We start from the raw sequence: 25396 nt of genomic DNA, 5'->3' as shown, positions 1-25396 counted from the left end.
ACAAAGATTTTAATTTTAAATTATACAAATATATTATTATTACTGTTATGGCCATTGAGCCTTATTCGTTATAGCACATGATGGAGATAGAGGGAGTGCATATCCATAGAGATCACCCATTTGATCACCCATTTGATCACTTGGGAGTGGGAGAGATTGACATCTCATTGGATATTGGTTAGTTGGTCATCAACCGATAATTACTACTCTTTCTACTTGCTCAACACTGTAGATACAGTGTATTCATTTGCTTTGCTGAATAACAAATGACCCCAAAAGTTAGAAGTATGAAACAACAATCATGTATTTAGTTCATAATTCTGTAAGTTGGCAGATTGAGCTGGGCTTGACTGGGTGGTTCTTCTGGTCTCACTGGGGCTCGCTCATGACTGCAGTTAGCCATCAGTCAGCATCCTTAATTGCTTGTCTGGTCATTGGCTTCCTACTGGCTGGGCAACAGGTAGTTGGGCCACATGTCTTTTATCCTGTAGAAGACTAGCCTGGGTTTATTTATAAGGTGATGGTCACAGGGTTCCTAAGAGCAGCAAGAGTGAAAGCATCATGGCCTCTTGATGCCTAGGCTTAGAACTTGCACAGGCTCGTGTTCTCTTACATTCTCTTAGCCAAAACAAGACACAGAGCCAGCTCAAGTTTGAGAAATGTGAAAACAGACTCCACTCCTTGATGAGAGGAACTGTAAATATCGTGGCCATTATTGTAATCCACCATATTTGGTAAAGACCATAATCACAAAATCCCTCCATCAGCCTGATGGTCACAGTACAGGTTTGAACATTGGACATTTTCTGAAGGTTTATTGTTGCTGCTTTTAGGCCTGAATAAGAGATGAAATTGTCTTATTATCTTTAAAAGATAGTAGAGGGCCGAGTGCAGTGGCTCACCCTTATAGTCCCAGCACTTTGGAAGACGAGGTGGATGGATCACTTGAGCCCAGGAGTTCGAGACTAGCCTTGGCAACATGGCAAGACCCCGTCTCTACAGAGTATACAAAAATTAGACGGGCGTGGTGGCATGCGCCTGTAGTCCCAGCTACTTGGGAGGCTGAGGCGGGAGAATTGCTTGAGCCCTGGAGGCCGAGGCTGTAGTGAGCTATGATTGCACCATTACACTCCAGCCCAAGTGACAGAGCAAGACCCTGTCTCAAAATAAATAATAAATAAATAAATAAAATGAAAGATGGTAGAGGCCTCTGCATGTAGGTAGGCTCATTATTAACATTTGCTTTCTTGTATCATGCCTGTACAATGTTCCTGCATGGATGGAGAGAAGGAAAGACAAGGAAATCTCTCTCTCCTGCCCCTACCCAGCGGTTCTCAACACTGACATCAGAACTGACCTGAAATTTAAAAAAATACAAATTTCATCAGCCACACCCCCAGATCAATTCTATTAGAATCTCTGGGCAGTGGGACTGTGGCACTGGCATTTCGTATGAGCTCCCCAGGTGATTCTAAAGTGCAGACAAAGTTGAGAATTGCTGTTCTGCCTGGGCTCTTTTCAGCTGATAGCACCCACCCCCCAGCCCTATGAAACCCACATATGCCAGCTTTTAGTCTTTCTCTTGCTCTTAGAGAAAACCATCGCTTCTTGGCCTTTTAGCTAAATCAAGTTTGGTATCTCAGATTCAAAACCATCTCCAAGCTGGATGTAATGGCTCATGCCTGTAATCCCAACTACTCAGGAGGCTGAGGAGAGAGGATTGCTTGAGCCCAGGAATTCAAGTCTAGCCTGGGCAATATGGCAAGACCTCATCTCTTAAGAAAAGCAAAACTCCACCTTCCATGCCCCAGATGAAAAGTGATAAAAGAGAGTGGTGGGCCTTTGTGAAGACCGCAGGACATAGCTGGTATTCACCTAGGTATGGACTACCTGTCAGAGAGTATCACCTTGCTAGAAAAAGTTCTTGGAAGAGGTCGCAGTTACCATCTTTCTTTGCTTTGAAATAGGTTCTTCTTCCTATCAAATGATGAGCTACTGGAAATCTTGTCTGAGACAAAGGACCCTCTCCGAGTGCAGCCGCACTTGAAGAAGTGCTTTGAAGGAATTGCCAAGCTCGAGTTTATAGACAATCTGGAAATTGTAGGTATGATCAGCTCAGAAAAAGAAACTGTTCCATTCATCCAGAAAATCTACCCAGCTAATGCCAAGGTAATTCCTCTTACCCATTTTTGGTTCTTTTCTCCATAACAAAGTAAACCAGAGAGCATATTGGCTAAGCACTGGGACTCTAGTTCCAGACTGCCTGGGGTATGGAACACTCAGGTTCCACAATGTAACGACTGAAGATTTGGGGAAGTGACTCAGTCTTTCTTAGTCTCAGTGTACCCATCTCTAAGATGGAGATTATACTGCAACCCACATGATATATTAAATTTGTGGATTTTAACCCAGTTCGATGTGGAGTCAGTTGCAGGAATCAGATCAAAACAGCCGATGCTGTTTAGATTTCCATGTGCGGAGTTCAGTTGAAAGCGATTCAGTTAAACAGGTAGCTTCCCGGGGCACTCATTTTAAAGATCAATAAAACATCATAGAATCAATGAGAGCTATAATGCTACTTAACTCAGGTTTTCATACATATGTCCTTATATAATGAGTAAAGTATAAATTACTTCCATTTCTGCTCAGTGACAGCATCCTCAAGTGGAAACAGACAAGCAAGCTTAGCCTTGCTTTGTTAACTGTTTTTGCCACCCACACATATAAACTGCAGCAACCAGGAGTCACATTACCAATGCAGACACCAGCTAGCTTACAAGCACCTGAAGTCAACAGCTACAGTTACCTGAAATTCTAACACTGAATAATTTGCTGCATATTTGAATTTCCTTATGGAGCTTTAATCAAAATCCAAATGACCAGGTTGCATCCCATACCAATTAAATCAGGAAGTCTAGGGATGGGAGTCAGTCATCAGTATTTTTAAAAGATCTCCAAGTGATTTCAAAGAACAGCAAAGTTTGAGACCCACTGGAATAATGCATGAATCAGAGCTGTTCATTTAAAAGATGCAATTTATTTTATGAACTGACAGATGTTTCATTTGCCTTCCGAGAAGTTGTCTGTTTCAGAAAATGACATGAAAGTAATGCATGTTAAAAATGGGCAGGGCATGGTGGCTCACACTGTAATCCCAGCACTTTGGGAGGCCAAGGCGGGTGGATCGCCTGAGGTCAGGAGTTCGAGACCAGCCTGGCCATCATGGCGAAACCCTGTCTCTACTAAAAAGCCAGGTGTAGTGGCACATGCCTGTAATCCCAGCGACTTGGGAGGCTGAGGCAGGAGAATCGCTTGAACCCGGGAGGTGGAAGTTGCAATGAGCTGAGATCGTGCCATTGCACTCCAGCCTGGGTGACAAGAGTGAAACTCCGTCTTGAAAAAAAAAAAAAAAGAAAAATCTATTTCCCCTTTAGAAGGCATACGCTTCTGAGAATACAGAAAATAAGTGTAAAGCAGATAAAGAATATTGGCTGGGGCCAGGTGCCATGGCTCGCACCTGTAATCCTAGCACTTTGGGAGGCTGAGGCAGGAGGATCTCTTGAGGCCAGGAATTCAAGACCAGCCTGGGCAACATAGAGAGACCCCGGCTCTACAGAAATATTTAAAAGTTAGCCGGGCATGGTGGCGTGTGCCTGTAGTCCCAGTTACTTAGGAGGCTGAGGCAGGAGTCACTTGGGCAGGAGTTCAAGGCTGCAGTGAGCCAGGATCGTGCCACCGCACTCCAGTCTGGATGACAGAGCAAGGCCCTGTCTCTCTCTTTTAAAAAAAAAGAGAGAGAGAGAGACTAGGTGCAGTGGCTCATGTCTGTAATCCCAGCACTTTGGAGGCTGAGGCGGGCAGATCATGAGGTCAGGAGGTCAAGACCATCCTGGCCAACATGGTGAAACCCCGTCTCTACTAAAAGTACAAAATCAGCTGGGCGTGGTGGTGCACATCTGTAATCCCAGCTACTCAGGAGGCTGAGGCAAGAGAATCGCTTGAACCAGGGAGTCGGAGGTTGCAGTGAGCCAAGATCGTGACACTGCACTCCAGCCTGGCAACAGAGCAAGACTCCGTGTCAAAAAAAAACAGAGAACTGGGAAAGAGACAATATTGACTTGAAAAGGTGCCTAGCCTTTGGCTTCCCTCCAGCCATGTCCAGAGAGAAAGCTGTGTTCTACCCACTGTCCCTCCCTCTGGGCTTTGGTTGACTGTTGCACCCTCTCTCTGTCTTGCTCCATAGGGCATGGTGGAAAAGTGGCTCCAGCAGGTGGAGCAGATGATGCTTGCCAGTATGCGAGAAGTCATTGGACTTGGGATTGAAGCATATGTCAAGGTAAACAAGAATCAGGGTACACGTGCCGGGACACTAGTGCACTAAAGAGAACATTGGGGAGAAGGTTCATGTATCAGTAGTTCAGTTGGACGCTCTGCCTTCTACCAAAACCTGTCCCTCTGCACCTCTCTTTCCTTTACCTGTGAACCCTGGGGCAATGAACCTACTCCTGGTGAGATGTTGGCAGTTAGAAGCAGGTGATGCAAGAGAAGAGGGTTAGCTGGAACCCTCTGGTTGCCACGGACCAGTCCTTTTTGTCAAATGGAATTAATGGCACAAGGTCTATTTAGAGTCCCTTAATAATTCATTTACCTTACAGATGCCCTGAATGGCATAACTCGTTCCCAAAGCTTTAAGGGAAACAGGTATGATTTAAGCCTTAAGACAAAAGAACCTATCAGAATAACTTGATACCCAGCCTGTAGTAACATTCATATTGACTCTAGCTCTCTTTCTTTCTTTTTTTGTTTTCTGAGATGGAGTCTCACTCTGTCTTCCAGGCTGGAGTGCAGGGTGTAATCTTGGCTCACTGCAACCTCCGCCTCCCGGGTTCAAGCGATTCTCCTGCCTCAGCCTCCCAAGTAGCTAGGACTACAGGCACCCACTGCCACACCCAGCTAATTTTTGTATTTTTAGTAGAGATGCGGTTTCACCATGTTGGCCAGGCTTGTCTCGAACTCCTGACCTCAAATGATCTACCTGCCTCGGTCTTCCAAAGTGCTGGGATTACAGGCATGAGCCACTGCTCCCGGACAACTGACTAACTTTCTTACTTTCTTATTCCCAGGACCCACAGAACAAAGCAATACTCAACACCCTCACACTAAAGTCCTGGGGACTGAGCCTGCTGTCCCTTGAAATAGTATTTGCATTGTAAAATGAAAGACCAATCCCTTTTCCTATGACATGCTCTGAATCAAAAATTAAAGAAAAGCAGTTACCGGTATGAAATTATTTCATCCAAATCAAATCTATCAAGTTTCATCCTCAGATCAAACTTTTTCTGTAAAGAGCCAGATGGTAAATATTTTCAACTCTGCAGGCCACATTCCCAAAGCAACTATTTTTAAAAATAAATTTTATTACGCATATTTAAGGTATACAACATAATGTTATAAGATACATATGTATAGTAAATGGGTACTGTAGCTTTTCCCTTGTAGCACAAAAGCATCAGACAATATTTAAATGATGGGCATGGCTATATTTCTTTTTTAAAATTTTTTTTAAATTTTATTTTATTTTACTTTAAGTTCTGGGATACATGTGCAGAACATGCAGGTCTGTTACATAGGTATACATGTGCCATGGTGGTTTGCTGCACCTATCAATCCATCATCTAGGTTTTAAGCCCCGCATGCATTAGGTATTCGTCCTAATGCTCTCCCTCTCCTTGCCCCCCACCTCCTGACAGGCCTGATGTGTGAAGTCCCCTCCCTGTGTCCATGTGTTCTCATTGTTCAACTCCCACTTATGAGTGAGAACATGCGGTGTTTGGTTTTCTGTTCCTGTGTTAGACTGCTGAGAATGATGGCTTCCAGCTTCCTCCATGTCCCTGCAAAGGACATGAACTCATTCTTTTTTATGCTGCGGCTGTATTTCAATACAACTTTATTAATGAAAAAATTTATATACATAGTTTGCCCGCTCCTGATCTGTAGCTTGAGGGAAAAAATTGTAGGATGGGGAAACAGCTCAGACAGTTGTGACTCAGCACTGCAATATTAGGTAGCCATTAAAAAACAGTAGTTATGAGAATTCTCTGAACATCACCTTGATTATAACTATGGAAAAATTTGATGAATGGGAGCATGGAAACAATGCAAAGTTGATGAGATGACTGGAGTTTTTTTTTTTTTTCTTTTTCATAAAACTCAGAAAGGAAGACATAAATTGGTAATCCCAGAGATGTCAAGCCTTGTAGCATCTGAGCGTGGGGGAAGATTTTGTTTTTGTTGCGGGGATGAGGTGGTTGGGGCATGTTTTTGTAAACTCAGTTTAAACCACACGTGAACTGATCCTACAACATGCCCACTGCACTTTTCCAGGTCGCTCGAAATCACTGGGTCTTACAGTGGCCTGGACAGGTGGTTATCTGTGTCTCCTCCATCTTTTGGACCCAGGAGGTGTCCCAAGCCCTGGTGGAAAATACCTTACCGGTAGGTGAGCTTGCTGCGAAGCTTACAGAAGAGATCCAAGCATCAATTAGGATTTGAATGATGTATAATTAGAGTAGCCATGTTTTGTTGTCTAAACAAAAATCATTTGGGCTCATAGCATCACAGACATCAGGGTTCCCATGAGGACAGTGGGATGGAGAATTTGGGATTCGAGCTGTCCTGCAATTCTATGGTACGAGACCTCTCCTAGTCCTTCCCAGACAGAAATTCTGGACTACAGGATTCTAAGTCTTGTACCCTGGGCTTCTAGGGGCCAACCTGGCAGAATTTCCACCAAGGGAGACCTCCTGTATTCTTCCTAAGCCAAGGGGCCACTGAAGTGCTGGGAGCCACCATGCTTTACCAAATATTTGTTAAATGGATGAATGAAAACTTCATATTCAGCCTTTCTTCCATGGTCTCATTCCCCGTGAATATCTCACCAGATCTCCTTTACTGCTCTTAGAGGATTGGCTGTGTATTAGAATATGTTTTAATTTCCTATGTTTTGCTGTATAAACTGAAATTAGAACATAAAATTTGGCCACTGTTTAAACTTATACAGATTCCATATTGATAAATCCTAATAGACATATTGCACTGTACACATGCAAACTGCTTTCACGTACATCTTTTCCAAGTTTAGAAACTCTAAAATCCTCTGACTTTTGTGACAGTATCTCTGACTTTTTGTGATGGAGGCGGATTCATGTGCCCCAGTTTTCCCACCCATAGATAGGGAGAATGTTTCCCATCATATACCAAGGCCCTAAAGGAAGCAGGTGTTGACACAGAATAATCATCCCTCCCTCCCTCCAACCATTTATTATTCATTTAACAAATATTGGTTTGGCATCTGCTCTGTGCTGGTACTGCTGCTAACAAAGGTAATTAGATGTGAATGAGACAGACATAGTCCCTGTCCTCAAGGATTTATGGTCTAGTGGGGGAGAGAAAAAGGCTCTTGTATAGAACTGTGATAAGGAAAGAACAGACATCTAGTAAGTATGGGAAGGGAGGGAGGCAGGGAGGGAGGGAGGCAGGGAGGGAGGGAGGGTTTAAGGAAGGAAGGAAGGAAGGAAGAAGGGAGGGAGGGAGGGATGGAAGGAAGGAAGGAAGGAAGGAAAGGGAAGGGAAGGGAAGGGAGGGAAGGGAGGGAGGGAGGGAAGGAGGAAGGGAGGGAGGAAAAAGGAAGGAAGGAAAGGAGGAAAATAGGAAGGAAGGAAAGAGTAAGAGAGTGAGGGGAGGGAAGTTAGGATTAGGGAAGATTTCCCAGAAAAGTGGTGTCTAGGAGGACACCTGAAATATAAGTAGGGATTAGCTGAGCAGAAAATAGGAGGGAGAGTGTTCCAGAGAGAAGACCTGGAGTATGCAAAAGCCTGAAGATGAAAAGCATGGTGTATGCCAGCAGGAAGACACTTTGGTCTAGAATAGCTATGGAATAGCTGTGTTTAGGAGAGATGTGGGGAGAAGCCCCTACCTCATTTAATCCTCAACACAGCTTGAAGAGGCAGCTATGATCATCTAGATTTAGGGCAGGATATGGTGGCTCATGCCTGTAATCCCAATAGTTTGGGAGGCCAAGGCGGGAGGATTGCTTGAGACCAGTAGTTCAAGACCAGCCCAGGCAACATAGTGAGACCCCCTCTCTACAAATAGTTAGCCAGGAGTGATGGGGTGTGCCTGTGGTCCCAGCTACTCAGGCGGCTGAGGTGGGAGGATTGCTTGAGCTCAGGAGGTCAAGGTTTCAGTGAGCCATGTTTGTGCCTGTGCACTCCTGCCTAGGTGACAGACCAAGACCCCATCTCAAAAAAAAAAAAAAAAAAAAATCTGCATTTGACACACCAGGAGACTAAGACTTGGAAGCTTAAAATCATTTGCCCAGAGCCACATAGCTAGAAAGTAGGAAAGGCAGGGTTTGAACCTAGGGTGGTCTTACTTTTTTTCCTTTTTAAGTTTTCTTTTTCTTTTATTTTTCTCCTCTTTAATTTGAAATAACGTGAAACTTACAAATAATGCTGAAAATATAATACAAAGAATTTTCATATATCTTTCATCCAGATTCCTCATATATTAACATCTTAGACAACCATTGTACAGTTATCCAAATCAGGAAATCAACATTGATAACGATTTTATTCTCTAATCTATAGACCTTTCTAAATTGGCTATTTTAAATTTTGTCATCTTGAAAAAGAAATGACAGGCCGGGCGTGGTGGCTCATGTCTGTAATCCCAGCACTTTGGGAGGACAAGGTGGGTGAATCACTTGAGTCAGGAGTTCGAGACCAGCCTGGCCAACGTGGCGAAACCCCATCTCTACTAAAAATACAAAGATTAGCTGGGTGTGGTTGTGCACAACTGTAATCCCAGCTATTTGGGAGGCTGAGTCAGGCTCTGTCTCAAATAAATAAATAAATAAATAAAATTAGCCAATTGCCCTACTATCTTTTTTTTTTTTTTTCTTTTTCCCCCTGGTCCAGGATGCAATCTAGTCCAGGATGTTACATTTTGTTTTTATAGCTCCTTGGTCTCTTTAATGTGAAAAAGTTTCCAATTTGGGAGGTTAATTCTGATTTACGGTATATACAGTGAAATTCACCTTTTTTAGCATACGGTTCTCAGTTTTGATAAACACATGCATTTGTGTAGGCACCATCACAATCAGTATATAGGACAGTTCCACACCATCCAAAAAAATGTCCTCAGGCCCTTTGTAGTCAGTTGCATTCTCTACTCCAAGTCTCCAGTAACTACCAAGGTATTTTCTGCTCACTCCTGTAATTTTGCCTTTTCCACAATAGTATAAAAATAAAACTATGGAGTATGAAACCTTCCAAATCTTGCCTCTTTCAGCACAATACATTAGGAATTCATTCAGAGATTAAGGACTGGGGTAAGGAAAAGGTGGACTTGAGGGATGACACCCAGGAGTCTGGCTTGAGCCATCCGGTGGTCCATGGTACCATTTCTTGACACAGGGATTACCAGAGGAGAGTCAAATGTAACCAGTTGTCCCCTCCTCTGCCCCTGCCAGAATTTTCTGAAAAAGAGCAATGATCAGATTGCACAGATTGTCCAGCTGGTGCGAGGGAAGCTGAGCAGTGGAGCTCGACTCACGCTCGGGGCCCTCACGGTCATCGATGTCCACGGTAAGCCAGTGGGCTTCCCCTATCATTACTGACTGTCCAGGAGAAGCAGTCTAGTCTTGCTCATCTCAGTTCCCCTGGATGGAATAATTCAGGGTTTCCTTCCTCATTAGGGAGAGCTTTCTCCAACTGAGAGTAAGATGGAGGAGGAAGGAGAGAAGCCAACGCCGAAGGGCTCTCCACCTGTGTTTCCTCTCCCACCCCCAAACTGATTTCCAGGAGCCCTCCAAGCAGAGCCTGTACTGAGACAATGATGGCCAAAGCTTCGCTAACGTGGAATCCTTTCCTTGGCTAACTGTAGCTAATATTTTTGCATCCTTGCTAGGTGCCAGGCTTTGTGCTAAGTGGTTGACATACATTATCTCATTTTCTTTTTTTTTTTGAGACGGAGCCTCACTCTGTAGCCCAGGCTGGAGTGCAGTGGCCGGATCTCAGCTCACTGCAAGCTCCGCCTCCCGGGTTCACGCCATTCTCCGGCCTCAGCCTCCCAAGTAGCTGGGACTACAGGCGCCCGCCACCTCGCCCGGCTAGTTTTTTGTATTTCTTAGTAGAGACGGGGTTTCACCGTGTTAGCCAGGATGGTCTCGATCTCCTGACCTCGTGATCCACCCGTCTCGGCCTCCCAAAGTGCTGGGATTACAGGCTTGAGCCACCGTGCCCGGCCTCATTATCTCATTTTCATAGACATTTCACAGATTCAGAACCTGGGGCTTAGAGGGGTAACTAACTTGCTGAGAGGCACACAGCTATAATAGTAAGCAAGAGAAGCGCCTATGTCTGTCTGCTTCCAAGCCTAAGGGACTGGAAATGGGCAATGTTGCAAGCAGTGGGTGGTGAGAGAGGATGCCTTCCAGCTCCTCCTTTAAAAAAAAGAGGAGGAGGAAGAGGAGGAGGAGGAGGAGGAAAAACTGGTGTCTTTATATAAAACAAACCACCCCCACACCCTCTCTCCATCACCAAGGAAACTAGGGCTGGACCAGGCTGGTTGCTTGGGAACAGAGCCTCTTGCTCACACACCCAGCTTCCTACTGGCATTTCATGGCATCTCATTCCCCTCAGGTTAATGCTCACTTCAATCTGATTTCATTAGGTAGACCAGCATAACATCAAGGAGAGAGAAGGGAAAATGTGCTCTTCATACAGCTACATACTCAGCTGTTAGGAATAATTGGTGCAGATGTGGTTATACTGCCCAGGGTACCTGAGTGTGGTTGGGTTCACAAACACAAGCATGCATGTATGCACACACGCATGTACCCACACACATATACACTCACACACACATGCAAGTGCACATACACACACTGCATGGTGAAGGCATCCCCAACTCAATCCCTTGAAATTCACTTTCCTCTTGGATCCCTCAGGCATACCATACTCCTGCCCTATACCCTCTTCCTTGGGAGAAGGTATCAGGTGGTTCCCCTGTATATTTCCCCAAGAGCCAGGAGGAGAATTAAATTCCTTGGGAAGGAAGAAAAAGCTGTGGATATAATCTTCTTCAAGGACTCTTCCCTGCAGGGTTTTGGATTTTACTGTAATAAAGAAGACTGTCACAGAGAGGCAGGAACGGTTCAATGGAACCAACCCTTTGAAAAGTCCCTTAGGCTTGGAGGCAGACAGACACAGGCGCTTCTGTTGCTTGCTATTATAGCTGTGTGCCTCTTAGCAAGTTAGTTACCTCTCTAAGCCCCAGGTTCTGAATCTTTTGAGTCTGCTGTACTAGCTCTGAGATCTCCATAGCTCTCCACTTGAGTTACCAAAAACATAATGAATGATTCTCATCAGCCTAGATCCACTCTTCAACTTCAAGGCCCCTGTCACTTGGATAAAATTAAATCAGGGCTTACAGTCCCATGAGAGAAAAGAGAAAAGCTAGAAATGTATATCTTCCAGCTGGTTTCTCAGGCCTCCAGATGGAAAGGATATATCTAACCATGGATTCTCGGGCTTCCTTCCCCTGCTATATAAGGCTATGCTGATTGCATTCTCCTAGGATATCCTAGGGGCCTGAAACAGGACCAAAAGGGTTATATTGGAAATAGGATGGCATTTGGAGTCAGTATGCATTGCAAAGCCCTCTGGCTCAGACTTCCAAGAATTTGGGGATGATAACAGTAGCTAATACCTGTATAACATTTTCATACGCCAAGAACAGCTCTCTCTCTATTGTGTCTAGATGTAGGCATGTACGTATGTGCATATATATTCATTTAATCCTCATGATAACCCTATAATGTAGGTACTATATGATCCCTATTTTACAGATTACACAACTGAAGAACAGAGAGGTCGAGGAACTTACCCAAAGTCACACAGCTAGGTTGTGGTGGAACCAGAATTTGAACCCAGGCAGTCTGATTTCAGAGCACGCACCTTTAATACCTCTGCTGTACTGTCTGAGAGAAGATAGTGAAGCAGATTCTCTGCCTGGTTTTGGGAGAAAGCAAATACCAGCTTCTAACAGATATTGCTGCCTGCAGGGTGGGGGTGGGCAAGGAGGCTTGAGAAATCTAAAATTGTCTGGGCCGGGCGCGGTGGCTCACGCCTGTAATCTCAGCACTTTGGGAGGCCGAGGTGGGCGGATCACTTGAGGTCAGAAGTTGGAGACCAGCCTGGCCAACATGCTGAAACCCCATCTCTACTAAAAATACAAAAGATTAGCCAGGTGTGGTGGCGTGCACCTATAATCCCAGCTATTTGGGAGGCTGAGGCAGGAGAATCGCTTGAACCCAGGAGGCGGAGGTTGCAATGAGCTGAGATGACGCCGTTGCACTCCAGAATGAGGGACAGAGCAAGGCTCCATCTCAAAAAATAAATAAATAAAATAAAATTGTTTGGAGAATGGGGGACCTTGATAACATCCACTTCTAACTGAGGAGCTTACGAAGATGGAGAGTTCTGATGGCTCTGTGTGTGTGTTTCTGCATCTGTGTCCCAACAGCCCGCGACGTGGTGGCCAAGTTAATTGAGGACAGGGTCTCTGATCTGAATGATTTCCAGTGGATCTCACAGTTGCGCTACTACTGGGTGGCCCAGGATGTACAGGTGCAGATTATCACCACAGAAGCCTTGTATGGCTATGAGTACCTGGGAAACTCCCCTCGGCTGGTGATCACACCCCTCACAGACCGCTGCTACAGGTACACTCTGGAGCTCCTAGATCTGACGGGTGAATGGAGAACTCCAGGGGAAGAAGACTCTGGGGAGGAAGGTTAGGGATGTCTTGGGTTACCTTTACCCTTCACACTTCAGATTGTTAGATTCTCCATAGTCCCAAAGATAGGCATGCAAAGTAGGTCTTCAGGCTAGAAATGAGAACCCAGTAATAGTTCTAGTGCAAATCAATATATTTGAACCAACAAGTGGAATATTGGTGCACGTCCATGAACATGGCACAGGACTTGACGTAGAGGGCTCTCCAATGGCAGGAATCAAGATGGTACCTGGAGATCCTATGGCCATAAGATAGACAAGAAGTGAGGTCAAGAACACAGCCAAGGGGTCTCTATGCTCTGCCAGCCAGTCTCATGAAAATATCTGGCCATTCTGTGCTCAGCAAAGTGCTCTGACATTTTCTGTGGAACTCAGCCTTTGAGATCGGGATTTTGTGAACTTGTCGGTTTTGTGATGTTTAGATGTTCTTTGCTTTTATATATTTCCTTATAGTGGGAGTTTTTTAGATTGCAAAAATAATGCTTGGGAATGTTTTCTCCCTTCAAAATCCTCAACCACTTGTTTTTTTATGGTCATGATTTTTGCTCTTCATTCATGTATTTATTCCACTCATTGTTCAACAACCATTTTTTGAAGTTTCCTGTGTACCATGCATGACCTCAAGAAACCCTAAATCTAACTGGGGGGTCGGGAGAGACATATTCAAATGATTACAAGATAGAGTGCTAAATGAAAACATAGAGACTCATACCAAAGGCCATGGAACCACAGTTATTACACCATTCATTTCTAACATATATCTGGCACCTATTACATGCCAGGAACTGTATTAATTTACCAAGGTTATGAAATGCAATCAAATATGATTCCTGAACTTAAGAGTTCATAGTCTAGCTGGGCATGGTGGCTCACAGCTGTAATCTCAGCACTTTGGGAGGCCAACGTGGGTGGATCACTTGATCCCAGAAACTTGAGACCAACCCACCTGGGCAACATGGCAAAATCCCATCTCTACAAAAAATATGAAAATTAACCAGGTGTGGTGATGTGTGCTTATAAGTCCCAGCTACTTGGGAGGCTGAGATGGGAGGATCACTTGGGTCCAGGAGGCCAAGGCTGCAGTGAACTGTGACCATGCCTCTGCACTCCAGCCTGGCCGACAGAGTGAGAACCTGTCTCAAAAGAAAAAAAGAATTCATAATCTAGTTGGATAAATATATTTATTTTCCCCATTCCATTAGCACTGGTGATCTTTGGAATGTGGAGTTTATGAGTATTTTCACTTTTATTTTATATATACATATATTCATTTATTCATTCAAACACATATTTATGGGTGCTACTCATGTGCTGGGCTCTGAGGTTACAATGCCAAGTAAAATAGAAATTTTTACAGTGATGTTGTATTGCTCATATAATCGGGAAAATTTTTAACGATTTGGTTGGTGCAAAAGTCATTGCAGCTTTTAGCATTACTTTCAATGGCAAAAACTGCAGTCACTTTAGCACTAACCTAAATATTTGTATGAGTCAAAATAAATAAAAAGCCAGTTTCTTTCCTGGGTCTTAAACCTCAAGCACTGAAGTCCTGTTTTCTTCCCATAGGACACTGATGGGAGCTTTGAAGCTGAACCTTGGGGGTGCTCCAGAGGGTCCAGCTGGGACTGGCAAGACAGAAACCACCAAAGATTTGGCCAAAGCCTTGGCTAAGCAGGTAAGGAAATGCCATCTATCCCCTCCCTCCCTTCCAGGCCCTCTCTGCACCCCTATTCTGGGAAGTAAGCATGAAGTTTAAGATAGTTTAGCATTAACAGGCAGCGTGGACCCCAGCTCCTTCAAGCAGAGCAAGGAGAGAGGAGCCCACTGCTGTTGAATGGTACAGGGTTATTCAGATGGGATGCAATCCACCCTGAATGATACCCACATCCTCCCTCTTTCTAGTGTGTGGTCTTCAACTGCTCCGATGGTTTGGATTACAAAGCTATGGGGAAGTTCTTCAAGGGGCTGGCACAGGCTGGAGCATGGGCGTGCTTTGATGAATTCAACAGGATCGAGGTAACTCTGCCTCTAGGCTGCAAAACAAAGAAGCTGTGTGTGGAGGGGCCTTTTTCTTGGCTCTGCACCCCTTAATAACAGGGCCTTATGTCTCTTGGATGGCAGACATGAGAACCTCCAAAGCAGGTACTCAGTGAATTAAACAGAAGGAGTCTCAAGGAGACAGATGCATGTTTTATACACATATCCCCATTTCTCCATCATATTAATTCATTCACTTGCCCATTTCAAACTATTGAGCAACTACTATACATCAGATATTCCGCATAAGTTCATGCTGCAAAGATGAGCATGAAATGGTTGTATAGCAAGGCACAGAGGCTCACACCTGTAATCCCAACACTTTGGGAGGCCAAGGTGGGAGGATCACTTGAGCCCAGGAGTCTAAGACCAGTCTGGGCAACACAGTTGAGACCCTGTCTCTACAAAAATAAAATAGCCTCAGCTGTTCAGGAGGCTGAGGCAGGAGGATTGCTTGAGCTCAGGAGTTCGAGGCTGAAGTGAGCTTTGATGCAGCCACTGCATTCCAGCCTGGGTGAGAGTGAGACTTTGTCTCTCAAAAAAAAAGATGGTCTTGGCTGGGCGTGGTGGCTCACACCTGTTATCCCAGCACTTTGGGAGGCCAAGGCGGGTGGATCACCTGAGGTCAGGAGTTCAAGTCCAGCTTGGCCAGCATGGTGAAACCCTGTCTCTACTAAAAATATAAAAATCGGCTGGGTGTGGTGGTGAGTGCCTGTAATCCCAGCTACTCAGGAGGCTGAAGCAGGAGAATGGCTTGAACCCAGGAGGTGGAGGTTGCAGTGAGCCGAGATCTCACCATTGCATACCAACTTGGAAGTGAAACTCTGTCTCAGAAAAAAAAAAAAGGGGGGGTCTTGCTATCTAGACTGTTACAATCTAGTAAAGGGAAATAAAAATTTAATGAAACAAATACCAACATGATAAAAGTCTATAGTAGAAGTACAAAAGATGTATCACAAAAGAGTATATAATTCTGTTTGGATGATGAATGAAGATCAGGAAATATAAAAATCTCTGATCTTTGAACCAATATGAATCGATAAACACAGAATACCTACTGTATGTCAAGTACTATGCCAGGTGTTGAAACAAAGAGAAAATACTATGGAAACTATTAACGCACACGCACACACGCGCAAACCTATGTTCTTTTTTTTTACCAAAACCCCAAATCATGCTCCTAATTTTGAATGTGCAGGTGTGGTTGGTTTCCGGGTGATTGGGTTCTTTCTTTGCTATGTGGGAGGACTCTGGTAGAGTAGGGTGGTTGTCAGACAGAAGCAGGAGCTCCTATCAGCCGGGCATTCTCACCCCAGGTGGAAGTGCTGTCTGTGGTCGCTCAGCAGATCCTCAGCATCCAACAAGCCATCATTCGGAAGCTAAAGATGTTCATCTTTGAAGGCACTGAGCTCTCTCTGAACCCAACGTGCGCTGTGTTCATCACCATGAACCCCGGCTATGCTGGCAGGGCTGAACTGCCTGACAACCTCAAGGTAAATGCCAGCAGATATACACGTAGGGTGTGCTGTTTAGAATAGAAACCTCTGGGCCGGGCACTGTGACTCATGCCTGTAATCCCAGCACTTTGGGAGGCTGAGGCAGGCAGATCACCTGAGGTCAAGAGTTCGAGACCAGCCTGGCCAACGTGGTGAAACCCTATCTCTACTAAAAATACAAAAATTAGCCAGACATGGTGGCCAGCGCCTGTAATCCCACTCAGCTATTCAGGAGGCTGAGGCAGAAGAATCGCTTGAACGTGGGAGGTGGAGGCTGCAGTGACTGGAGACAGTGCCATTGCACTCCAGCCTGGGAGGCAAGAGTGAAACTCCACCTCAAAAAAAAAAGAAAAAGAAAGAGAAACCTCTAGAGGTACCTACCTGGGGGTAAATTTATTCCCCCGTCCCCTTGGATGGAAGTGGTAAGAGAGACCCAGCCATACCCATATCCACTGACTTTAGGACATGATCTATCCCCTGCTACTAATGCATTCTGATTGGAGCCCTGGAATCTTATTCAGATGGACCACTTCTCTCTGAGAAGAGAAAATAGTCAGGGTGATGCTTCAAGTGGCTCCTCCCCTCTAGGTCAACATACGCCAGTGAAGGCCAAGATAGAATTTGGATCCACATTTCTCTCTCTCTCTTTTTTTTTTTTTTTTTTTTTGAGATGGAGTCTCATTCTGTCCCCCAGGCTGGAGTACAGTGGCAAGATCTTGGCTCACCGCAACCTCTGCCTCCCGGGTTCAAGCGATTCTCCTGCCTCAGCTTCCTGAGTAGCTGGGACTACAGGCATGCGCCACCACACCCTGCTAATTTTCATATTTTTAGTAGAGACAGGTTTTCACCATGTTGGCCAGGCTGGTCTCAAACTCCTGACCTCAGGCGATTCACCTGCCTTGGCCTCCCAAAGTACTGGGATTACAGGTGTGAGCCACCAGTCCCAGCCACATTTCTCATTTTTTACTGCCCAGTAGTTGTAAGCACCCCCTGCACCCATCCCAGCCAACAGCCATATTAGCTCATCACAAGCAGCTTTCACGATGCCGTGGTATAGTAGAAAGCACCGGGGCATGGTATCAGGAAGCCTGGATTCTAGCCCTGGCATTAGCTCTAACTAACTGGGTGACTCAGGCAAGTTACTTCTCCTCTAAGATCCAAGGTAATAATGCAATAGCTGGTGTATATTGAACACTTACTATGTGCCACATACTCTTGTAAGCACTTCACTTGCATTCTATCATTTATTCTCATGATAACTCTATGAAGAGAGTAAAGTTAGTCTGTTTTGAGATGAAAGAACTGAGATCTACAAGGGTTGTATAACTTGCCCATGCTAGTCCGGAGCAAAACAGGAACTCAAATCAAGGTCTGTCTGGCTGGGCACGGTGACTCACGCCTTAATCCCAACACTTTGGGAGGCTGAGGCGGTTGGATCATCTGAGGTCAGGAGTTCAAGATCAGCCTGGCCAACATGATGAAACCCCATCTCTACTAGAAATAAAAAAATTAGCTGGGCCTGGTGTTGGGCACCTGTAATCCCCGGGTGTTTGGGAGGCTAAGGCACGAGAATTGCTTGAACCCGGGAGGTGGAGGTTGCAGTGAGCCAAGATCGTGCCACTGCACTCCAGCCTGGGCGACAGAGACTCTGTCTTAGAAAAGATCTGTCTGACTTCTTCTGATACCTATTGGTTCTGCATTCCTAAATGACTTCTGATGTCCATGTTGAACACTGGGAAGCTCCAACAGTTGAGTGATGCTATGAGGTGTCCTCATTTGGCATAGGAGAATGAGGTGTACCAGCACCTAGGGCCTTCCACAGAACCACTGAGGGACCGAAGGTAAGTAACGACATGTACCCGCACAGGGCCAGTAGGGAGGTCGGCTGAGCCATGCATTGGCCAACTGAGGATGGTCCATCTGCACTTACTTGTCCCCCAGTCCTGCTTGCCTTGATTGTCACTGGAGTGGCCTGAAGGACCGTGCTACTTCCCTTTGCTTCTGTGGATGTGCCTTCCCTCAGTATTCACTGCACATGTTCCGAGTCTGATTCATTGTTTCTTTTCCAGGCCTTGTTCCGGACAGTGGCCATGATGGTGCCAGATTACGCCCTCATTGGAGAAATCTCCCTCTACTCCATGGGGTTTCTGGACTCCAGAAGGTGTGTTACATGGGTTTTCCAGTGCATTCTAAAGGGCTTTAAATAGTGGCTTTTTGTGTGCGTGGCAGATTCAAGGTGGTTTGCCCATTGGGATAAAAGAGAGAAGCTTGAGAAACTTGCTTCAGCTTACTGGATGGTCTGAGAGCACATAGCCCTGGCCTTGGTCTTGCCCCATTTCTGATGGGGAAATGGCCCAGATTCCCAGGGCAGGGCCCCGCTCTCTCTTTACATACACCTGAGTTCTATTAGAGAAAGTAGCTACTTATATCTTCCCCACGCCTCACTCTGACACATCCATACCCACATTACTCAATGGCTTAAGGCAACAAACAAGCCCAGGTGCCGTGGCTCACATCTGTAATCTCAGCACTTTGGCAGGCCAAGGCAGGGGATCACTTAAGGCCAAGAGTTTGAGACTATCCTGGCCAACATGGGGAAACCCCGTCTCTACCAAAAAATTCAAAAATTAGCCGGACTTGGTGGCACGCACCTGTAATCCCAGCTACTCGGGAGGCTGAGGCAGGAGAATCGCTTGACCCGTGGAGGCAGAGGCTGCAGTGAGCCGAGATCTCACCAGTGCACTCCAGCCTGGGTGACAGAGTGAGACCCTGCCTCAAAAAAAAAAAAAAAAAAAAAAAAAAGCAACACTATAAAACATATGCAATTATTCCAGAATTGAAGAGGAAAAATTATTAATATAACGTTTATTGCCTCCAATTAACTAGGTTGTCTCTCATTCAAGTATTGTCCAGTTTCCAAGACACACACTTATACGCAGATCGGTGTCTTCGTGTGTGTGTGTGTGTGTACACACATACATGTAATACATGTACCAAGAGTTATGAATAATCATTGCAAAATGGCTTGTATTGCTCTCATTCTAAATTTTATCACGTCAGTTGACTTTCTGTTACAATGAATGTCTTTATGGCCTGGGTGTCTTTGTTTATAATCCAAGGGGCTGCAGAAATTCTCAATAGAATGATATCACCCTTCCTAGGCCAAGAGGCTGCCTCAGTCATATGACATTTAACTCATTTGTTTTCTTTCTTTCTTTATTTTTTTTTTAGACGGAGTCTCGCTCTGTCGCCCAGGCTGGAGTGCAGTAGCCGGATCTCAGCTCACTGCAAGCTCCGCCTCCCAGGTTTATGCCATTCTCCTGCCTCAGCCTCCTGAGTAGCTGGGACTACAGGCACCCGCCACCTCGCCCGGCTAGTTTTTTGTATTTTTTAATAGAGACGGAGTTTCACCGGGTTAGCCAGGATGGTCTCGATCTCCTGACCTTGTGATCTGCCCGTCTCGGCCTCCCAAAGTACTGGGATTACAGGCTTGAGCCACCACGCCCGGCCTAACTCATTGTTTTCTATAGTAACCAGGAATGCATTGATTTGCTCACTCAATTCATTTATTTATTTAATTAGCAAACCTTAATTGAGCCAGCAACCTTATGCCCAGCCTTGTGCTGGGTGCTGGTGAACAACACAAAGTCTTTGTTTTTAAACGAAATCAGTTTTGTAAAGAGGATCTCTTTGAGAGAAAAGTGCATAAGTATATTAGTTAGGGTAATACTGACCCCTGAATCTCAATGGCTTAGCATAGCAAAGTTTATTTTTCACTCGCTGAAAATCCCAAATGAGTCTACGGCCATACCACACTAAACGCAGCCGATCTTGTCTGAAAATCCAAAGTGGGTGCTTGTGATCAAGGGCACTTCTCCCCCAAGGGATGGTTACTTACAGTTCATGGTTACTTATAGTTACCATGGTTACCCAGGTTGCTTATAGTTCATGGCTACAGCCCATGAATGGCACAGAGGCTGTCGCGGAGGAGGTTTTCGTGGGCCTGCCCTGCCATTGACATATGTCAGTCACTATCATTCACATTGCACTGGCTGGAACTCAGTAGCATGTGGCCTCCCCTGACTGCACGGCAGGCTGGGAAATGTGGTCCACCCGTGTATCCAGGAAGAATAAGAAACCCAATTCAAAATTTAATATACTCGGTACACAACACATGTACACTTATGTGCACTGCAGTGTGTGCGTAAGTATGCAGTGCACGTAAGCATCTGTGTGTTGTGGGCTGAGTGTATTACAATTTGTACTGACCTTCTTAAATTTAAAAAGTAAAATGGACATTGAAAAAATTATAATGCGACAGAAATGAAAAAAGTGAGTTTCCCCTCGGTAACCCATAGTTCCACTCTCCAGGAGTTAATATCCCTGATAGTTTGATATGTTCTTCCCTAACTTGTGTGTGTGTATATGTGTGTGCATACATTTATATATACATACAGAGGTATAAAACATACAATTTCTTCCGGGCATGGTGGCTCACACCTGTAATCCCTTCGCTTTGGGAGGCTGAGGTGAGCAGATCACTTGGGGTCAGGAATTCGACACCAGCCTCACCATACAATTTATTTTAATCTAATTTTTATTTTTGTAAAGACAGAGTCTCACTCTGTCGCTCAGGCTGGAGTGTAGTGATGCAATCACAGCTCACTGCAGCCCTGAACTCCTGGGCTCAAGAGGTCCTCCCACCCTTAGCCTTCCGAGTAGCTGGGATGACAGGTGCCATGCTACCGTGCCCAGCTCATTTTTAAATTTTTCTGTAGAGACAGAGCCTCACTATGTTGCCTAAGCTGGTCTTGGACTCCTGGCCTCAAGCGATCCTCCCGCCTCAGCCTCCCAAAGTGCTGAGATCACAGGCATGAGTCACTGCACCTGGCCAAAAACATATGATTTCATATACCATACATGTTATACATATATGTGCACATGCTTTTTTTCATGCTTCCATACCTCATTATGGTAACTCTGTTAAAAGACCCTTAAAGGACAGGGCTTCTCCATCAAGTCCGTGGGCAAGCCTGATTGCTGGTGGGGCAAGAACAAGGATATTGGGAATGTCTGCTGGGCAGGATGTGGTCCTCTGTGGGTGTCTCATACATGTCTTTGCCCTCCTAGTCTTGCCCAGAAGATCGTTGCAACCTACCGCCTGTGCTCGGAACAACTGTCCTCTCAGCATCACTATGACTACGGCATGCGTGCTGTCAAGTCTGTGCTTACTGCTGCAGGAAACCTGAAGCTCAAGTATCCAGAGGAGAACGAAAGTGTCCTGTTGCTCCGGGCATTGCTTGATGTCAACCTGGCCAAGTTCTTAGCGCAAGATGTCCCTCTGTTTCAGGTATGTAGTGGTTCGGAACCTTGGCTGAGGACCAAGGCTCAATGTTGGAAGATGAAACGTTGTCTTTGGTGCCTTCCCCATATCCTCTTCCATCTCCTGACATCTTCCCTTCTTTGGCCAGCATCTCTGCCACCTGATACCCTCCCTACAAATGTTAAATAATGAGTGATAGCAAACATCTCTGCCCGATTTTTAATAAAAATGGTTTCGCCGATAGGATAATATTTGCTTTTGGGTATACATAAGTGTTTTTATCCAATTTAATTAGTTTCCTTTTGTTATTAATTTAATCTTACTTGCCAGGCTCTGAGCTTCATAAAGACAGAAGTCATGACTATCTTGTTCATCCTAGTACAACGACTGGAAGATAATCCAGACTCACTAAATATTTGCTGACTTTTAAGATTATTTGGGGGAGAAATTATAGGGTCTTTTTTGTTTTGTTTTGTTTTTTGAGATGGAGTTCTGTTCTGTTGCCCAGGCTGGAGTGCAGTGGCATGATCTCGACTCATTGCAACCTCCGCCTCCTGGATTCAAGTGATTCTCCTGCCTCAGCCTCCCGAATAGCTGGGATTACAGGCACGCACCACCACACCCAGCTAATTTTTGTATTTTTAGTCGAGACAGGTTTTCGCCGTGTTGGCCAGGCTGGTCTCGAACTCCTGAACTCAGGTGCTCCACCCACCTCAGTCACCCAAAGTGCTGGGATTACCAGCATGAGCCATGGCGCCTGGCCAGAAATTATGTTGTATAGTGTTTTCATTTGTAATTTTAGACAAGTTTTGGTGTAAGAAAAATGAGGTCTGGAATTTTTCAAAGATTTCTGTTGTTGATACATCTCATTTTAGGAAAATGTTGAAGTCACGTATATGATACTTAATCCTTTCCACTTTCTTTTAAATTCTTTTTAACAGGGAATTATATCTGATTTATTTCCTGGAGTTGTTCTTCCAAAGCCAGACTATGAAGTTTTTCTGAAAGTGCTGAATGATAACATCATAAAGATGAAACTCCAGCCAGTACCTTGGTTTATAGGGAAAATTATCCAGGTTGGTTCCTTAACCCATGTAAATGTGCCTGTTTTACTGTTTGCCGGAGTCAGCAAACAGTAAAGACTTACAGGAGACTGGAACTGAAGTGACAGCAATCAGAGGTGCCTGTGTAGAAAGGCAAGTAAAACATTAGCTGGGCGTAATGGCCCATGCCTGTAGTCCCAGCTACTTGGGAGGCTGAGGTGGGCGGATGGCTTGAGCCCAGGCGTTTGAGGCTGCAGTGGGCTATGATCATGCCACTGCATTCCAGCCTGGGTGACAGAGTGAGACCCCAACTCTTAAAAAAAAAAAAGAAGAAAGAGGGCCAGGCGCGGCGGCTCACGCCTGTAATCCCAGCACTTTGGGAGGCCGAGGCGGGCGGATCACAAGGTCAGGAGATTGAGACCATCCTGGCTAGCACAGTGAAACCCCGTCTCTACTAAAAATACAAAAAATTAGCTGGGTTTGGTGGCGGGCGCCTGTAGTCCCAGCTACTCGGGAGGCTGAGGCAGGAGAATGGCGTGAACCCGGGAGGCGGAGCTTGCAGTGAGCTGAGATCAGGCCACTGCACTCCAGCCTAGGCAACAGAGCAAGACTCCGTCTCAAAAAAAAGAAAAAAAAAAAAAAAGAAGAAGAAGAAAGAAATGGAGGTAAAACAAACAACCAAAACCAAAAAATCCACTTACTCACTCCATCAGTTTTTGTGTGTGTGTGTGTTTGTTTTTGAGACGGAGTCTTGCTCTGTTGCCCAGGCTGGAGTGCAGTGGCGCAACCTCGGCTCACTGCAACCTGTGCCTCCCAGATTCCAGTGATTCTCTTGCCTCAACTTCCTGGGTAGCTGGGATTACAGGTGCATGCCACCACGCCCAGCTAATTTTTTTACTCTTTTTGTAGAGACAGGGTTTCACCATGTTGGCCAGACTGCTCTCAAACTCCTGACCTCAGGTGATCCTCCCACCTCAGCCTCCCAAATCCCATCAGTTTTGTGCTGTGAGATTTTAGGCAAATTAGTTCACCTCTTTTACCCTCAGTCATCTGTAAACTGGAGCAATTTTGAGAGAAGAGGTGTGTAAAGCGCTACACATAGTACCTGATGCTATATCATTATCAACTCCACCATCTCCGCCATCATCGTCAGCACCATTGGCATCAGCACTTCCCAAAGTCACAATGCGAGTTACAAGTGAAGTTCATGTTAGGACCCAGGTCTCCAGATTCTGAGATCACACTGCCTTGTGGTAAAAATAATCACTTTTTCCCTACTGTATTAGCAAGTGAGCTAGTTTTTGACACAACTCATTTAAACCAATTTTGAACCCTAATTTATGATTGAGATTTTGCAGAAGGACCATTCTTTAACTAGGCATGAGCTTTAATTTTCAATATTTTATTACGAAACATTTTAAACATGCAGAAAATTGGAAAGAAATGTACAGAGAACACTCATGTACTCACCACTCAGATTTTACAATAAATATTGTATACTATTTGCTTGATTATTTATCCATCCATCCATCTTACTTGTTGATGTATTTCAAAGTAATTTGAAGACCTACAGATGAACTTTCATATAGCTTAGTACCAATTTACAAAAACAAGGTAATATTTTCAAAAACAAGGTGTCTGGAGCTACCTGCCCTTTTGCATATTGACGTCACAATGTGAGGAGGAATGTGAGAGGCTATGAGTGATTAATGTCTTCCTCTCTTATTCCTTTGTTTTTTATTTTAGACAGAGTCTCCCTCCATTACCCAGGCTGGAGTGCAGTGACGTCATCTCAGCTCACTGCAACCTCCACCTGCCAGGCTTAAGAGATTCTACTGCCTCAGCCTCTCGAGTAGCTGGAATTACAGGCATGCGCCAGTATGCCCAGCTAATTTTTGTATTTTTAGAAGACATGGGGTTTCACCACGTTGGCCAGGCTGGTCTCAAACTCCTGACATCAAATGATCCACCCACCTTGACCTCCCAAAATGCTAGGATTACAGACGTGTGCTACCAAGCCCAGCCTTCCTCTTATTTCTGATGCACAGTCAAGCTTTCAAACCTACCTGAATGTCAACCCTACTAAATGGTTAGGGATTTTGTCTTGTTCTCTGCTCTGTAACTTTCAAACAGTAGCTTTCAAACCTACCTGAATGTCAACCCTACTTAACGGTTAGAGATTTTGTTTGTTTTGTTGTGTGCTCTGTCTACAGCACCCAGAACGGTGTCTGGCACATAGTAGATGCTCAACAAATATTTGCTGAATGACATGTGTTCCTCTCTCTACCATTCCCATTGTCACTACCTTCATTTAGATGCTTCTTACTGCTTACCTCCAAGGTGAAAAATAATAAGAATTTATCTTTAAAATAAAAAGCTGCTTGTGTTCCCCTTCTCTGAGGGAGTCATAGTCTAAAGGAGGAAATTTTTTTAAGCCATAAAATTCACATAAATGGAAATGACCAAAGCAGATCTCAAGAAAGAAAGTTTCCAGGAGAAACACAGTTTGCTAAAATGACCGCCATTTTCTTTTTCTCTTTAAAAGTAAATGGCAATAGTGTCATGAAAATATTAGAGGCATTAAAGTCAAATAGCTCTGTCTGCAAATTCTGGCTCCATCACTGATGAACTTGGGCA

The 25396-nt window shown here is 44.9% G+C and overlaps 1 protein-coding gene across 2 annotated transcripts in view; it reads left to right on the top strand.

The window, feature by feature from the left end:
* Window positions 1-25396, top strand: part of DNAH3 (dynein axonemal heavy chain 3) — a 212967-nt gene that overhangs the window by 89420 nt on the left and 98151 nt on the right. For both annotated transcript variants that reach the window (XM_077986427.1, XM_077986426.1), the window contains 11 exons: window positions 1968-2169; window positions 4244-4336; window positions 6385-6495; window positions 9533-9647; window positions 12589-12787; window positions 14427-14535; window positions 14763-14876; window positions 16214-16390; window positions 18463-18554; window positions 21524-21743; window positions 22658-22792. In XM_077986427.1, the coding sequence (XP_077842553.1) occupies window positions 1968-2169; window positions 4244-4336; window positions 6385-6495; window positions 9533-9647; window positions 12589-12787; window positions 14427-14535; window positions 14763-14876; window positions 16214-16390; window positions 18463-18554; window positions 21524-21743; window positions 22658-22792 (1567 nt within the window). The remainder of the gene's footprint in view (window positions 1-1967; window positions 2170-4243; window positions 4337-6384; window positions 6496-9532; window positions 9648-12588; window positions 12788-14426; window positions 14536-14762; window positions 14877-16213; window positions 16391-18462; window positions 18555-21523; window positions 21744-22657; window positions 22793-25396) is intronic.

Source organism: Macaca mulatta, chromosome 20, assembly GCF_049350105.2.
Source record: "Macaca mulatta isolate MMU2019108-1 chromosome 20, T2T-MMU8v2.0, whole genome shotgun sequence".
Taxonomy (NCBI): domain Eukaryota; kingdom Metazoa; phylum Chordata; class Mammalia; order Primates; family Cercopithecidae; genus Macaca; species Macaca mulatta.
Note: the sequence above shows the minus strand (reverse complement) of the source record. Positions and strands in the feature narration are given on the sequence as shown.